This window comes from Pleurodeles waltl, chromosome 5, assembly GCF_031143425.1.
Source record: "Pleurodeles waltl isolate 20211129_DDA chromosome 5, aPleWal1.hap1.20221129, whole genome shotgun sequence".
Classification (NCBI taxonomy): domain Eukaryota; kingdom Metazoa; phylum Chordata; class Amphibia; order Caudata; family Salamandridae; genus Pleurodeles; species Pleurodeles waltl.
Genome location: NC_090444.1, coordinates 886,474,668 through 886,491,804, shown reverse-complemented (window position 1 = coordinate 886,491,804; position 17,137 = coordinate 886,474,668). Strand labels below are relative to the sequence as shown.

Genomic DNA, 17,137 nt, shown 5'->3' with positions numbered 1-17,137 from the left:
TAATGGCATTATAAATGATTGGTGTAATTTATACATACCCTTTATATATTTTATTTCATTTGGGATATTTAGTTTGCCTAAATATTATCATGTAACTAAAAAAAAATTGTATCTTTCCATGCATGAGTGTTGACCTATTTGTAGGAATGCTTAGTTTTGATGCACTAAACGTACAGGTGTTTATATAATTTACTGTATCCTTGGAAAAATCATTTTGCTGACCTTTTATACACAATGGCTACTTGAAATCTCTTTTTGTGCACCATTGATATCAGTGCTGATTTTTTTGATAGGGTCGATATGTCAGCAGTATAGATAAAATGTTTGGCGCATGCAGAAAATGTACAATTATAAATATAGCCCAAAAGCTTATATGTGCACTTTAGTTTGGCTAGTGTTATGCCTGTCTAAAGTGCAGGGTGGTAGCCCTCCGTGAATCGAGCCTGGGCCCAATGCAGAGAATGAATGGAGCAGATATTGGCAGGGGTTAGGTGACAAAAGATTATTTAATCACTGTGTATGCACTCCACATGTGGTTGTCATTATGGAGAAACTAGTCATTCTTAACATTAGTCTAATAAAGGGTAGGATGTTTGTGTGTCAATCCAAGTAGTTAGTAGAAAGGTAAAGGTAAATATTTCTTTAAATAGCCACAACCTCAAATAACCAGTACAGTGTACTCAGTTTTACACAATTAGAACCCACTCTGCAGATATTATTTTCATGACAGATAAGAGTCCCTTACAGTTCAGCTTTGAGTTCTATATTTCTTTAATGCTAGGATTTAAACTTGTCTGTCTTTTACCAATTACACAACCCCAAACCAATGTTCCTGTTTTCTCCTTTACAGCTCAAGGAGCGCTCATAAATGAGTTTTCCAAGCCAGATAACATTCCCAACAGACGAGTACACGCTGATGGTCAGCTAAGTATTGCCACATCTTTAATAGGCATAAATACCACAAAACACTCAAGTTTGGGCTTGTCCCAGTCAAATAAGAGAGTCTGCTCACGATTGTAAAAAAAAAAAAAAACGGAATAATCAAGAGCTTGCTTATTTCAAATGCACATCATATTCTCTTCCTCAATGAGCTTAGACTTTTCTGCCCTGAGCCGCAAGTCCTTCCAGTCACTCAGAATTCGGTCTATGCTCGTCAGTGCTTCTCCTCTGGAAATAAACAAGAGAAGGCTTCGGAGGGCAAAGATTATTTCATGTAGCATTCAACCCAGCTTCCCTACTCATGTTGGGTGATTGTCCACTTGCTGTGAAATGTAAAGTTTCCTAGGTAATCTATTTCCCACGATCAAACACTCAGCCATAGTGAGACTGCCCTTAAGGTTCAGGAAAAGTGGGCCATATTTTCTTTTTTTTTTAACGTGGCCAAGCTGTCCGGTAATGCCTAGGAGCGTGATATTTCTGTAGGGCATGTTACAGATATCAGCGGATACTTGCACAGAGAGATGGAAAGAACTTTCTGTACGACCTACCAAAAAGTTTTATTTTCCTGCAAGTTCTGCTATCTGGACAAGCGGACGCCCTTCTTGACCTAAGGCTAAAACTGTTGGGTTATGACCTAAGCTAGAGTCCTGGTCTGGTCATTGTTTGAAGGACAGCTGATAAAATCATAGTGCTTCTCATCAGTTAGTTTGCATCTGATTTGTTGTTTCATTGAATGCATTTACGTCAGCAGCTATTTCTCTGCAAAAGTCAGAAATCAATGGAAATGTATTTTGTGAAAGAGCTTTGATTTAGGACTTTGAAGGTGGCAAGGTGGGATGGGTACAGTCCCTGCTATAAATGGGGTAGGTAAAAAAAAGGTAATGCATTTGAGGGAAGACATGGAGGACTGATTATCATTACACTTTGTTGATGAGGGCAGGACAGGGTTATCAATGGGATGGATAAGGCTAGGGGAAAAGAAGTTCAGTCAAGTTATGTGTAGGCATTGAAGTAGATTGGTCAAGGCACTGGAATGATACAGGCCAGTTTTATCAGTGAGCTCTGAGGGAGATGGACTGTAGAGCTATTAGTAGCATGGGTGAATGACTCTTGCAGAGTGTTCTTCAGACAGAGATAAGGTTGTTTACACCCAGTGTCAGTTGCCAGGTTTTAAGAGGAAGTGTAGAACTGCTGTAGAAAATAACACAGCAGGAAGTAGAAAAACTGGAGACCAGAAAAACCTTCCTACTGACCAGGCCAAGCAGCGGAGTGACGTGCAGAAAGAAATAGCAGGGAGTGGAGAGAAGTGGAGTCCAAAGGAGTCCAGAGAGAGTGAGCAATGATACAGGAACAACTGCAACGCGAGTGGATTCCTCTTACAGGGGGAAAACAGGAAGTGACCCATCGCCCCAAAAAACGTTTGGCCATATTGGATTTAAAAAGTACAAATACTGCAAAATGTGCATACAGTAATGCCCCAAATACTATTTATAGACTTTTTCCTCCATGTAATGCATGCCACAAGCTGACATGCAGGAAGTCTCCCCATAAACTTGTGCCCAGTTGGTAAGCCCAACACACGCAAGGAAAACACAGGGTAGAGCTGGACAAAGACACCGTGATGTAAAAAGAAGTTGTTCTGAAGGCCCGGTCCGCATAAACAACCTGCTGTGTCATGGCCCATGAATGGGAGAAAAGTAAGGCGAACCTCCTTCTACTCTGCTTCCTCTCAGGAGCTCCAGGTTTATGAGTATTGTAAGGAAATGCCTCTTTTTTTGGATGGTCACCCCCAAACATTTGGACAAATGCTGCTGTTTTTTTGACTCTGACAATGCTGCCAACCAGACCTTAGTGCCCTGAGCCATAAACATGTATGTTTGATTGGCTCATACCCAATTAGCACAAGCTAGTTTACTTTTAAATCGCTAGTATATCTTACCAGCAGTACGCAGGACATGTAAGTTAGTGTGTCCCCACAGGGTCTGCAGCGCTTATTGTGCCGCTCTGAGTGGGACAAGGTAAAACATGGCTTCCAGTCTGCCACTCCAGACAGGGAGGGCAGTTAAAACTGCTACCTCTGCTATACCGTTTTAATAAATGGCACAAACGAACTGGACTGAAGACTGCTTTTCTTGAGGAGGTAACTGTTTTGCTGGACCTTGCTAGTGCCCTTGGCAGGCTCCCTGCCAGAGTTGGCTGTCCAAAGTATCTCAAAGTAACCACATTCCACTTTGTAAAAGCTTTTCTTGAAAGAAATGTGTTGAATTTGCCAATTCTTGTTCATGGTTAAGTGTTAAGTTCCGATTTATTGTTTCTTGTAAAATCTGTAACTCTGGAACCCTCTTGTGTATTTTTTTCATTTTGGTGTCTACAAAGTCACAAAAAAATAATATATTTTTTATAAATTGGTGCCAAATTTCTTGGTTGTCCCAATTTTTTCTCCTTCAGTTGTTTTGGTGCTGTTTAAATGCTTTACACTTGTTCCTTTGTGTAAGCCTGACTTCTCAGAGCCACAGCTACCTAGTGTTGAGCTGGGGTATAACAAACAAAATCTGACTGGTCCTAAATATACATCCACATCATATAATGTACCCCATTTACACAGAAGGATGCTTTAAGTAGAATTGTCAGACCAGTCGGGGAGTATAAGCCTGATCTGCAGGTTTCCAGGAATGATCACAAGGCTTATATCCTTTCCAGTCCATTAAGTACTGTAGCTATCCCTTAAACTATCAGGACTTAAAACTCTTGTGATCTTCATACTAGTGTTGACCATCATCAAGTACAATAGGAGCTCTCTTTTTCACATAACAGCCTTCATGACTTAAATAAGGTTTTAATTAGGAAACATGGAAAGAAGGATGAGTCCTTAAAGAAGAAGGACGTTTTAACCATTCTGGGACAGAATTTATTTTCTTAGATATTTCAAAGAGACCATAATATTGTAGAGAACATTTTGACCATCATATATATCATGGTAGATTTATAGAGCGTAACCAAACCTTATCTCCAACGTTTTGATTGGAACTGGTCTTCTGTCAGTTGGCCTCAGACCTTTAACTGTTTTAGCAATTTGTAAGTTTGTAAGTTTTGGAGTAATTTTCCTTCAATCTTTTTTCAGTCTTTCTAAAGAATCTTGGACTGAAGGGACAGAGTCTTCTGCTCCTGTTTCTGTTAGAATTGGAAATGTTTGCAGCTGAACTCATTCAAAGCAAAACAGGAGAGAACTCTGTAGAGTTATGAATCAAATTGTTAAAGGCAAACTTAGGATGGAAACCAGAAGTTAAGGATCTTTGTATACCTAGGTCCAGATGTACAAAGCTTTTTTCTGTGCACAAACGTCCTGATTCGCAGAATCGAGCCATTTCTACATAGAAAATAGCATTTTGGTATGTACATATGGAATTTTTCGATTCTGTAATCTATTTATCGAATCGCAAAATAGGTTTGCAAATCGCAATTAGGAAGGGCCGTGCCAAGGGCATCCCCTCGTAATTGCGAGTCACAGTGGTAGTGGTACGTATGATTGTTATGTGACCGTGAATGCAGTCGTAAAATAATCACAGTTAACACCAATTTCAAATTAGTGTTAACCCGGTCTCAAATGGGAAGGGGTCGCCACGGGACCCCTCCCCCTTTGTGAATGCATGCAAAAACATTTTTAAGAGCAGGCAGTTGTCCCTCAGACTACTGTCTACTCTTAAAAAATGAAACTGAAATGTTTTATTTTTTGCTGTTTAAAAGCATCCCATTTTCCTTTAAGGAAAATGGGCTGCATTTAAAAAAAAAAAAAAAAAAGCAGTCACAAACATGGTGGTCTGCTGACCCCAGCAGGCCACCATCCCTATGTTTTTTACGATTCACCGTGGGTTGCAAATTGTGACCTACCTCATTAATGTTAATGAGGTAGGTCTATTTGTGACCTACTGGGAATCGCAGAAGAAACTCAGTGGAGTTTCGTACATTTGGCAATGCGAATTCCTAATAGCGATTCACATCGAAATTAGGAAATCGCAATTCCAAACGTTTGGACCCTAGTTTCTTATACAGAGCCTTCCAAAACTAGAAGATATATTGAGGTCCTCAATCAGAAACATTTTCAAGGACAATCCATTAAGTCTGATTATGTCTGAATAAAGATTTTCAGCCATTTCAGATGCCGTTGGTATGTGGAGAAGAGTAGAGAAATTAGCGTTCTTAATAAAATAATCCATGGCTTCCTTGCTTGTGGTGCAGTATTCAGATGAGGTAATTAAACAATAAAGTCAGTACATAATTCCCAAGGTTTAGAAGGCATTTTGGGTATAATAATAATCTTGCTTTTTTTGTGTTCCAGATTTATCTTGAGCACAAACCTCATGTTTTAACACATTTTAAGAAGTCTTGGTGAAGGGACGACCACCATAACTTTCAATTAGCTCTGCAGTTACTCTTTGCCCTCTATGTCTTAAAATTGATACATGGTGGCACAACTGTAAAAAAATATTTTTTGAATTGTCTAGTGGGAATTAAAAGTTTCCAATGAACACAAATCAACCTGCTAATATTCTTTGTTTGAAAATGGGAATGTAGTTGTTTCAGTTTTTGGAAGTTAGTGTGCTTTGTTTCCAAAGAAATTGATTTGAGAAATGTGGAGGCCACAGTAGTTATAAAGGCTCTGGGAATGATAATCTTTTTCATTGTTGTCTGTAATTTGATTCTGGATGTAAATGAGAAGAAAATTATACTGCTGGAAAAAATACACCCCACTAGCTTATCTATTAGTTTGACATTCATCTTGCTGGAGTATTGGAGAGTTCTGTGATCTGTACAAAGACCACTCCATTGTTGTGTTCCCAAGAGAAAATGCCTATGTTCTGAGTGCTAAAAGTTCCTTTTTCAGGACAGAATAATTTTGTTTGGCTGGTGAAAACGTCCTTGGGGAACAAAAAGCAATGATGTGTTCTTCCCGACTTGATCCAGGTGAAAGCTGTCTCGTATATCCTGATCCAATGCATCTGTTTGAATGATGAAGGGCTTGGAAGGTGTCAGCTTGTTGTTGGATGAAGCTCAAACTAACTTTGATTTCATCTTTGCAAACGCTAAGCTTGCATCCTTATTCCAATGAAAAGGCTTGTTCTTTTTTAATAGATCTTTAAAACCAGTTTAGAAAAACCCTTGATGAATTTCTGATTATAGTAATTTGCTAGTCCAAGGAAACTTCGCCTTTTTTTTTTTTTTTTTTTTTAGAGAGGAAGGGATGGACCAGTCAGGGATTGCTTGAATCTAGCTGCTATTAATTGCAATTCTTTTAGCTAACAGGACATAAATAAGATAATCAACTGAGTCCTTCTAGATCAAACATTTTTTGGGTTTAGCAAGCAACTTATTTTCTCATAAACTTTGTAGGACTTGTTCTGCAGGGTTCTAGGAAAATACCACCATATTGTCTTAAGTAAACAACCATGGTTTGAAGAATCAAGTCAGAGAAAATAGAATTAATAAAACATTGAAAACCACCAGGGCACTACAAAGGCTGAGAGGCATCACTCTGCACTCATAATGCCCAAAAGGTGTTCTAAATCTCGTCTTCCTTTTGCTTATTGATCAGTTTCTAATCAAGTCATTCGCTCTTCTCGGGTCTAGTTAGTAAACACTTTTGCTCCTTGAATACACTTCTAAGATATCTCATATTAAGGGGTATTGATCTTTTATACTCACCAGATTTACCCCCCTTTAATCGAAACAAGGCTAAAGTTCTGATAGTACCTTCTGCGTCACAAAAAACAGGAAAGCTCCTGCATAGTGTTGAGTCAGTTGGCAAGATTTACATCTAAATGTTCTTTGTGGGCTTTGGGGCTCGTTCTAGAGATAACAATAAGAAAATGGGTCTATAAGGAACAGTTGCATCGGACAAAAGCTCAACGGCACAGTCAAGTGGGCAGTGGGGAGGTAGTTCTTTAGTTATTCTTGAAACACATAAAAGAAGTCATGATAGGCTTCAGGTGGAATGAGTGGCATTCTCAGATGGAAGTATAGGAGTTTTCAAGAAGTACCGATCATTGCTGCAGTGAGAAGTGCAATATTCAGAGTTTAAAAATAAGGTTTTAGCAGACCAGTTGATATATGGATTATATCTTATGAACCAATTGATTCCCAAGATGATTGAATAATGGGGAGATGAGGTTAAATCAAATGTGATGGTTTCAAATGGGTGGCTATTTTAAGAGCTAAGGGTTATGTTTCTTCTGCTACTATGGTTTCTTCATCCGCTTCAACAGCCGCTGGTCTTTCTTTGTTGATTACTGAAGTTTGATGGTGAGAGGCCCAATTATGTCCATATAAAAATTTGAGGTTCCATAGTCTATGAGAACAGGAACCACAAGGGAGTTGGACTGAAGTTAAAACTCTCCTTGCAAAAGAACAAAGCTGGAGGAACTTTGAGATTGGGGCAGAGGTAACTGATTACTACACGTCTCTATTCTCTGCTAGGTAAGAGTTTATTAGTTTCTCAATCTCTGAGGTGGGCGAACTGGTTAAGCAGGGCAAGTACTTAAAAGGTGACCTTCCTGGCCACAATACATGCATGCTCCCAACTTTCTGAGTCTTAACCTTTCTTCTTCCGTGAGGGGACCTTTATTATACTCACTTGGATAGGTTGGTCATCAGGTTCAGAGGAGTGGATGTAGTCTTAAAAGACAGAGGTCTTTAAATGGACTTCGACAAAGGTTGTTTTCTACATTCCAAGCGTCATTCCTGAAGATGACTATCAATCTGGAGTGCTAATTGTATGTGGTCCTGTAGAGTCGGTGGTCTGGCAACCCTTGCAAGTTCACCTTTAATTTCGTCCTTAAACCTTTTCAGAAAGGGTAGAATCAATCAAATCAATTTCCCTGGCCAAGCCCTTGAATGTAGAATTATTAGAATGGAGATCCATTGAACCTTCAGATATTTCCAAGATTTTGTCCTGGGCAGAGAATATTTTAAATTTGGCAAGGAAGACCGAAAAGTTATCCAGAATGAGACTAGTATCTGAAACCAGTCATCGCCTAGGCCAGGGGGATTCCCACAATGTTACTTAATATGAACTCTAATTTGGACCTGTCTGAATCATGAATGTGGGCTTTAAAGTTGAAATGAACCTGATGGCTATCAAGGACGGCCTTTAATTTCTTTCGATTCCCATCAAATTTCATCTCTGTTAGAACAGCCTGTGGAGAATCCAGAGAGCCTTGTTGAAAAGTGGCTAACGATTAGAGAAGGGAATGCATTCTTTGAAGTTGGGCTCTGAGCCTATAGCATAAGATTATTCACTACTGCCGATAACTCTTATACTTTGGATGTTTCAAGAGCTTGAGCCATGCCTGAAGAATGTGGGCGTCACAGTCTGTTAAGAGCTGGTCTTCCGGATTGCGCTTTCAGAGTCTTCTTCGGATGAAGGTAAGGCCACTTGCGCCCAGAGGCAATATCGGACCCCAGGTTAGAACAGGAAGTCCAAAACAGCTTCAGAAAGTAAACAAGCAGGAAGGAGAAAAACTGAAGACCACAAATACCTTCCTGGTGACCAGGCCAAGAAAGGGAGAGACAAGCAGAAAATAATAGCGGAAGCTGGAGAGAAGCAGAGTCCAAGGGAGTCCAGAGAGCAAGCAGTGATACAGGAACAATTGTGAATCCATTTTAGTTTCCACTTGGGACACAGGAGTCAGCTTAGCCTTTGGCTTGCAGGCCTGTGCCCCAGTCATCTAGTAACCTTTTACCTACTTAGCGTGCTCTGTTTTATTTCATTTATTTTATTATTTCTTTTAGCTTTCACCATGTTCTTACATTTCATAATAAATGTTTTGATTTTCATTATCAGTGCCATTCTGAGAAGGTGTCATAATCAGCATCACTATCAGTGATACACTACGTGTGATAGGAATTTAATGCACACTTGTTAGGTATTGTTTATGCAATTGCCGACTACAAGTCTGCCACATTATCAGTTGTTTAGGAACATACCTGCATCAGGGATCCTACGTGATCTGTATAAATACACCTCACACGGACAAGTTCTTTAGAGGGGTTCCTTCCAGGTGCCACCTATGGGCAGCACTGTTCATTATTCTAATCATTGAAGCACATGCATTTTATTGTAGATTGCAGTCTTTTCAATAAATATATTGAAAACTATCCTGCATCACCTTTACTGCCTTTGTGTGTATGAGAATTGTTGCTAACGAGAGAAAAGGGTATGTTCTGTCCTACTTCGACTTCCCTGAGAGGTCTAATCTAGAGACCATGCATAAGGCTTCCAGAAATCACTTTTGCTTTCTGCGTTTTGGTGAGGTACTGCTTGTGAGCCGTGAGGGATGGGCCAACCGTTGCAACTTGTTGTAGGAGTGTCTCAGTCGCCTACAAACAAATGCTGTCATCCCTAAACCAGCAGTCTTACTAGGGAGTGAGAGTCCAACTATGACACAGTTGCGAGACAACTGCACTACCTATTCCTTATTTATGTAAAACACAGGATATGACCCAACTAAAAATGGGTTTGGCCATCTTGGATTGGGAAAAGAAACATAGCTAATAAAATAACTATTGACATGAGAAAATATTCTGTGATACAACATAAGTAAAATACTGCAAAATGTGCATACAATAATGCCTCAAATTCTATTTATAACCTTTTTCCTGAATGCAGCGTATGCCAGAAGGAGGCCTTCAAGAAGTTGTACCACAATCCTGTGTGTGGTCTGGAAACCTGTCACGCAGAAGGAAAACACAAGATGGTGCTGGGCAAGGATGCTGTTGGGTCCTTACCAAAAATGAAGAAATTCCACAGGTTTAGCCTCCATAAACTATAGCCCACGAGCAGGAGAAAGTTAAGGAGAAACTCCTTATGGAATAGGGCTGGGTGAAATTATTGAATGTGAGTGGGGAAGCATAACATGAATATCAGAAGGCTGTGTGTGTTGATCAAGTAGTCGAGGTAGTGACTAAACCAAATGTCAAGGCAGGTATCTCCTGTTCTGGTCTTCAGCGATTCATTTAGCTTAACCAGGAGTTGTTAAAACTTTGTCATTAGGTCCTGGGATATTGAATATGAAAATGTAAATAGTATGGAAGTGTTTTGATGAAGTTAACAATCCTAAAAATACCTCTTCTTATGGGATAAAAGTGCATATATGTTTAGTTTGGTGGAAGAATAATTTAGATATTTTCACTCCTAATTAAGTTCCTTTTTAGGTTGCAGCCTACAAGACAGCACAGCTGTCTGGTTTGCTAAAGACATCTTGGAGACTTTCAGAAAGTTGACATAATAAAGCAACCTGGCCATTGATTACCACTGACTTTGTGGTTTGTAACTCAGTTTCTTGCTTTCTGTTTGCTGGCTTTATTTCATTTAGGCTCTCCAGGTTCAGTTTGTCCCTACCATTGCCTAAACGGTGTTTACTGTATTCTTCCACGAACCCCCTTTCTTAAAACAGGCCCTTAAATGTTCTCATGTTGTCACATTTGCTGTGCATTCAAAGGCAGTGGTCAAATGTCAGGCGCTTGTTTACTTTTCTTTCTCTGACTTCAAAGTTATAGGATTTATGTGAATCTTGCTGCATACTGAGGTTGGAAAAAAAAATTCTAGCACACAACACTATTTAAATGAACTGTGTAAGTTTTTCAGAATATCAGAATTAGTAACACAAATGAAGCACTTTTTTTATTTCTGAACTGGTTTGGAAGCAAATACTTTAATAAAATGAAAACAAATCATTACACTAGGGGATGCAATTTCCACACATTTTTGTTTATGTACTGTATAGTGTTATTAGTAAAAACGTATGTCTGTGCAAATGTAATGGTAATTTCAGTTGAAAATGTGTTGTCTGTAATGGCAGTGCGCTACCATGCATACTCCAGTTTACGCCACTCCACTCTGCAAAATTGCACTTTACACCACTGCACTTTACACTACTCCACAACACTGCACTATGCACCACTCCACTCCACTCTACACCACTGCACTATATGCTCAAGAATGATGAAGCATGCAGCAGAAGTGTGTGAGGGCAATGAACACAAAAGAATGGAATCCTTTAGAAGTTAGTTGACTATATGTACAAACATTGCTCAGTCTCTCTATGTGTGGTATACTATAATTGGGAGGCCTATTAATGAATCAGTTATCTCCTATCCTGGTGATGCTCAAGAAACCTCCGTTATTATTGTTTTTAATAGCTTTATTTATTGTAATTGCCATCCTTGGTGAACTAAAGCACGCCCAAAAAGCCTCTTTGGAAGTTAGTAACTTTAAGGTTTTTGGTAACTATTTTAGTTTTGCTAGTTTCAGTCAGGAAAAACAGTGAAATGCTGTATTTGTCTCCATGAACTAGTAGCTAATGGAGTAAATCCATGCCTAAGCGGTTTACATTTGTTTCTCCTTCATAAGAAGAGGTAAGTACGAAGTGTGGCAGCCTGCAGGATCTGCTGCTGCAGTTAAATGCAATCTTTCTCTTAAAATACTTTAGTAGTCATCAAGTTGTTTTTTGTTTATACCACAGACCCTTCTGCATGAAATGATCCATGCCTTGTTGTTTGTCACACACAACAATAGAGACCATGACGCCCATGGAGACGAGTTTTGTAAACACATGCGTCGCATCAATGGTATAACAGGAGCTAAGATTTCAGTAAGTATTCTGAACTGAATAAATATGCCGCTTTGAGAGAATAATTCTGTTTTTTGTTAGCTACCCTTGTTGTGTTGTGTTGTCCTTCATCTGTGGGTCATGGTTTCAATTAAGGAATGCCTTTTGGCAGTCCATTCACCTTCATTTTACAACATTAATACATCAAAGATGTTAATGCCAGACGACTCTTGATTGACCTGTTTAGTCTGTTTATTTTCTCTCTTCTCACAAAAAGTCTTATATTTGAGAATTTGAGCCTTTCTTTATAGAATGTCTGGTGTATACCTTGGACCGTATCAGTCCCATTAAATTGTATTTAATCTTGCTTTGTCCTTCTTGGACTGTTGGCCCCCAGAGGCAGAAACAACAGCCCAGATGAGCTCTTGTCAATTAGTTCGATATAACACAATTTTTCTCAGCAACTCAAATGTCCCTCATGCACATAAATATTTCCTCTGCATAGCCTCTTCTTTGGCACACTGTTTAGATACAATTGAGTTCATAGTACAATATAATACAAAAAAGCCTCAGATGCTCAAATACAAAAGATAATGAAACCTTCTCGTTGTCACCCTGTGGGGTCACTCGTTTACTGCTTTCTTTTCAAATCAACAAATGTGTGAATTTGCCCATTCAGATGAAATAATTACTCTCAGATCATTGAATAGAAATGTGATGTTTAACAGTCATTTAGGCCATTGTGTTGTGTGACAAGCAATTGAGGAGTGTAAATGGAAGCTCCACCAAAGGTAAGGATCAGTGGGAGATGCACACTAGCCCGTTGTGCACATTGCAGGTCTTGCCTTTTCCTTAACTAAAATGCATGCCATATGTCCCCTTCTGCCCACCCGCTCTTTGTCTGCAGGATTAGTGCCACCTGCTTGTGCTTAAGACTCATTAAAGCCTTCCATAGCTTTCTCCTTTTCACCTAGGGATTCCACTTGCTATTCTGCTCAACTCCACTTGCTGTTCAATGTTTGGTTGCCATCCTTGACTTGTGTTAAATTTCCTTTTTGGGGTTTTGCCAAACAATTCCAGCTGACACATCTTTGCTTTTACATATATACTTTTCTGTTCTGCACTTCATGCTTTGTACATAAGAAGTGTTCCCCCCCTCTTTTTTATGTGCCAATGTAAGGTGATGGCTTTATTGTTTCACAATGTTTTAGTAGTCTTTCCTTTCAGTTAGAAAAATGTGTCAGTGAACACATTGATCATAAAATAAAATTAAAGATCATAATTATGAAAATTTCCTGAAGCCTCGAGCATTAGGTTTATTATTTCAATATTTTTGGCTTATTTTTGCATTAAGTCTGAAACATTAGAATGGGCATTAGCATGTGTCCTGTGAAATAGGGTGACCTCCATCCCTACTATCAAATTATTATGGGTTAATAAATGAAGGATGTACATATAGTCAGTTTGCCACACAGTTATAAACAGGATGAGTGTTTAATACCAGAGACAATGTGAATCTTTTCATTTTCACATTCAAAAGATTAGAATGGCTCAGTCATTAAATATTTCCAAGAAATTATCTTATAGAAATATAAATCTTTTTCATATTTGAAAATGTAACAACACTATCTTTAAAATAATACATTAAAAAACAGTTAAAAAAAATGGCTTAGATCAGGAGACCCAAGCAATCAATTCCGATTAAATTAAGCATCCTCCTAAGTTGTCCCTATTATTCAACAGCTCTTTGGTGATTTTGTCTAAAAAAACTGTGAAATGTCAACTTCTGTAACATTGATATTTCTTGCAGTACCAATCACTGATATTGTAAATTCAAAACACGACAGCAGTTACATAGTTCAAAGGACAAAAACAATCCATTCCGATTAAATGTAACTTCCTCCTCACATTTCACAGTGAATCAACAGGCCCCAAGAAACTTCTCCTAAATTGGGAAATATATTTTTCTGTAGTGCATTGATATATCTTACAATACCAATCAAAGTGTCTGGTACATTGGCCCTACTTAAAGCTTTATATATATTTTTTTTAAAGTGATGGGGTGTGTAACCTTTCTTCCATAAACAGTAAGCAATCTAAAGAAAACTGAGTTATACTATATTTGACTCTTAAGTTCCATATACAATAATCATTATTTTGACAAATTCCCCCCTGACCCATCGTATTCTCTAAATTGAATCACTTCCTATACAGATCAGTAGAATTTGATTAGAAAGCCCACTGGACACCAAGCAGATTTTTCTTTTTATTGTTGTGGGGGGTATGGAGGACTTGCTCAGACATTGGGCTGAGTGCCCAGCCCAAAATTACCCCAACAGTCTTTATGCATAATCTGGAGCAGATATGAGTTCTTTACCTCCAATCTGCCCCCCCCCCCCCATTTGGGAGAGAGGAGAGGGTGGATGGCACCGAAAGCCCACTAGACATGAGAGAGATTGTTTTATTTATTGTTGTCTGTGGTAGAGGTAGTGTCCTCCCTTGACAAGAAATTGAGCCCCATCCCTAAAATGACCTTGACCATCTTCCTGTCCTGCCCTTCCGCAGGGGCAGATATAAGTTCTTTACCTCCAATCTTCCCTGGCGGGGTGGGTTTGGGGTGTGGCAGTAGGCCAGCTAATAGTTGTTTCTGTGCATAATAAAAAAGGGGTTGGAGGTTGTTTACTCAGTCTGCCCCAGGGGGGTCGGAATATTGTTATGTCCATTCTGGACTAGGGGCAAGGAGCCACCCCAACCCCTTTATTGGGTTTGCCTGCACGATGCACACTTGCACACTTTGCTTGAGGAATCTTTTATGCTGAAAAAGAAATTCTTAAAAGGGCCTAGAACTCGCCCAATACTTCCCTGAACTTATTGGTCCAATCCATTGTTGCTTGATTTTACTTGCTCCTCATTGACCAGCACGCCGTGCACGTCATCATCTGCATTCCCTTCCTGCTCTTCCATCTCTGCTTTTGCAGTCACTTGAAGCTTTGACGAAGTACTCCTTCCGGCCACTGACATTCCCTGCTAAGGGTGTTTTCCACTAACTACTCACTCTCTAGGTGTTATTTTTTTTCTCAATTCCTAACAGCCACTACAGCCCCCACAGTACCCAGCCAGTACTGCCACCCCGTAAGCTGCCTCGTCGTGTTTACTGTGTGCAACGTCCTCCCCCGCCTTGCCGCTTCCCAGTCCTTGTGTTGGGATGACCAGAGTAGCATTTTTTTATTTTAATTTCTTTTTACGTCTTCTGAATTTACTCGTACAAAACCGTGGAAATTCAGCAGTTATAGTTAGTTATTTTAAGCAACTATAAGTTGCGCCCTAAGGTAACTATAACTCGCCCCCTCGCCATGCACCGCTAATTACCCCAGATATGACAGCACCCATGACAAGTTCCATGCCGTCATTAAAAATATAAATGAAACATTAGCAGTCAAATTATTGAAGAAAAAACTGTGCATGGCGGGTCGCAAGTTAAAATTACTTTAGGGTGCGAGTTATAGTTACTTAAAATACCTCTAACTATAACTGCTGAATATCTATGGTTTTGTATGTGTAAATTCAGAACCTAACTATAACGTCCCCATAACCCTTGGTTGTTCAAGTGAATAAAATATATATATATATACATATAATATATATATATGTATGTATGTTTTATGTGTGTGTATATATATCTAGAGAGAGCGAGCGATATGGAAGAGAGATCCAAGGCACGATTCAATAGAGTTTTCAAATATATATTTCTAAAAAAAAATTATATTCCTGAAAGACAGAACACCTTACACATGAACAGTTACATAGAAATTGCGCGTAGTAGCAGTCTTATAAATAATACCTGCATTCCCCTTACTAACTTGGGAGAGGGCATCTGTCATAGCCACAAGTGAGGCCTGCAGTCCCTCGCCTCACTCACTTACACTGAATGTACTATTACAACTTCTACTGGTGCAAGTGCATTGTTTATAGCCAGATCGTCTCAGATTGTGGCAACAATGGATTTAAACAGCTCTGACACAATAACACAATTTAGCAAGATAACATGTAGCTCCATTGCACTGATGAATGCGGGGGAGGCATGATCCACTTACTTTTTAAGGGTGAGCACAAAGTGTTCTGTCCATTCTGTAATCTCTCTTTGGGCTTCAAACCACGTCCATGCCACGTCAGTCACTTTCATTGGTTCACGGACTTGCCGTTTAAAATCCGCTTGCTTTCATTTGTGAAAGGCATGCATACGTCATGCCTTTTCCGGTGTTTAGCCCACATACACAGCACCGGTAAAGTACCAAAAATATACGAGGCTCAATGTTTTCAGCCTGGAGTCCGGACTACTTTATCTGTTTATTTTCCACGCAGCGCGATTGCGCTGCATTTTACATAGCGTGATCGCGCTGCATTTTTTTTGCTTTACAACGCTAATAGCTAACTCGAACAAATGTGAGACCCGTTGCATTGAAAATGCTTGTTCTATTGAGCTGGGGAGCAGCCAGTCCAGTAGTTCGCACAGCACTAACCCGTCCTGCAGAAACCCCCTCTGGGTCTGGGATGGTCTTCTTGGGTGACTCAACACCCCCAGTGTGATGAGCCAGATCATGGTCTGCTCTGCCAAATTCATAACGGCCCCAGGAAGCAGACAAGGGAAGCCCTCCGAGATTTACTTGGAACGAAAAAGGGACCCCTTGACCTGCAGTGTTTACCCGTCTCCTCCCCCACCACCACCCCCACCTGAAGGCTTCATGCTAGCGGCTGTAATGACAGATCCCTCCTTCCCCTTGCCACTCCTCCCCTAAACACCCTCACTACATCCTGAAGTTGTATTTTCTTTCAGTTTGATATGTTATCTGTGGCTGTGAGTGCCTGGATGAATGAGGGAGTGTTTTTGTTTTTTTAGGAGGGGGAATGGCAAGAAAGGGCTTCCAAGTGTGTTACAATAAAGGCAACCTGTGTGGGGGCAGCTTAGGTGGGTGGCCAAGGCTGTGTTGCTCGCTCTCGCTTCTGCCGGTAATAGGATTGTCATAATTACACTAATTGCCTAGTACTATTTCTTTACACCCGCTGTAAGCTTTCACAAAATCTTGTGACAACTACTTTTCCATTTCTGTGTGGCTTCTGCCGATGCCTGAAAGTGTGCAACAACAGCTGGGGTGTTTTGTATGTCCGTGCGCTATTTTGACACATCCGACAATACCTACCTCTCTTGTGTGTATTCTTGTACGTCGTTCTACTGATGATTGATTATTTGCACCCTCTGCCCCCAATCAGATTATTAAAGCAACCAACGTTGTTTGCATTACCCAGACAAATGGAGCAGGCAGTGTGCAACTAAAATAAAAGCACTGTTGTAATGCAGCTACCTTGAAATACAATTGTGCACTCAGAGCCAGACCCTCAATCAGGGCAGCTCTGTACCCTGTCCTTTTGCAGTCAGTTGCTTCGTTTGTTGCTCTGGCTCCCTCGAGAGCATCTAGGATACATTGTCAATGAGAGTACAAACAATATCCAGTAACTTTAGCTAATTTTCTCCAAATTCTTGTTTGCTTTGGCTGTGATCCTTTTAAAGATTTGTGGCTTTCAATAGAAAAGTGTTT

At 39.8% G+C, this 17,137-nt stretch overlaps 1 protein-coding gene across 1 annotated transcript in view; it reads left to right on the top strand.

Moving 5' to 3' along the window:
• The window catches only part of SPRTN (SprT-like N-terminal domain), a 201,549-nt gene that overhangs the window by 112,422 nt on the left and 71,990 nt on the right, over positions 1 to 17,137 (top strand). Inside the window, exon 3 of the mRNA XM_069234992.1 lies at positions 11,457 to 11,585. Coding sequence (XP_069091093.1) covers positions 11,457 to 11,585 — 129 coding nt within the window. The remainder of the gene's footprint in view (positions 1 to 11,456; positions 11,586 to 17,137) is intronic.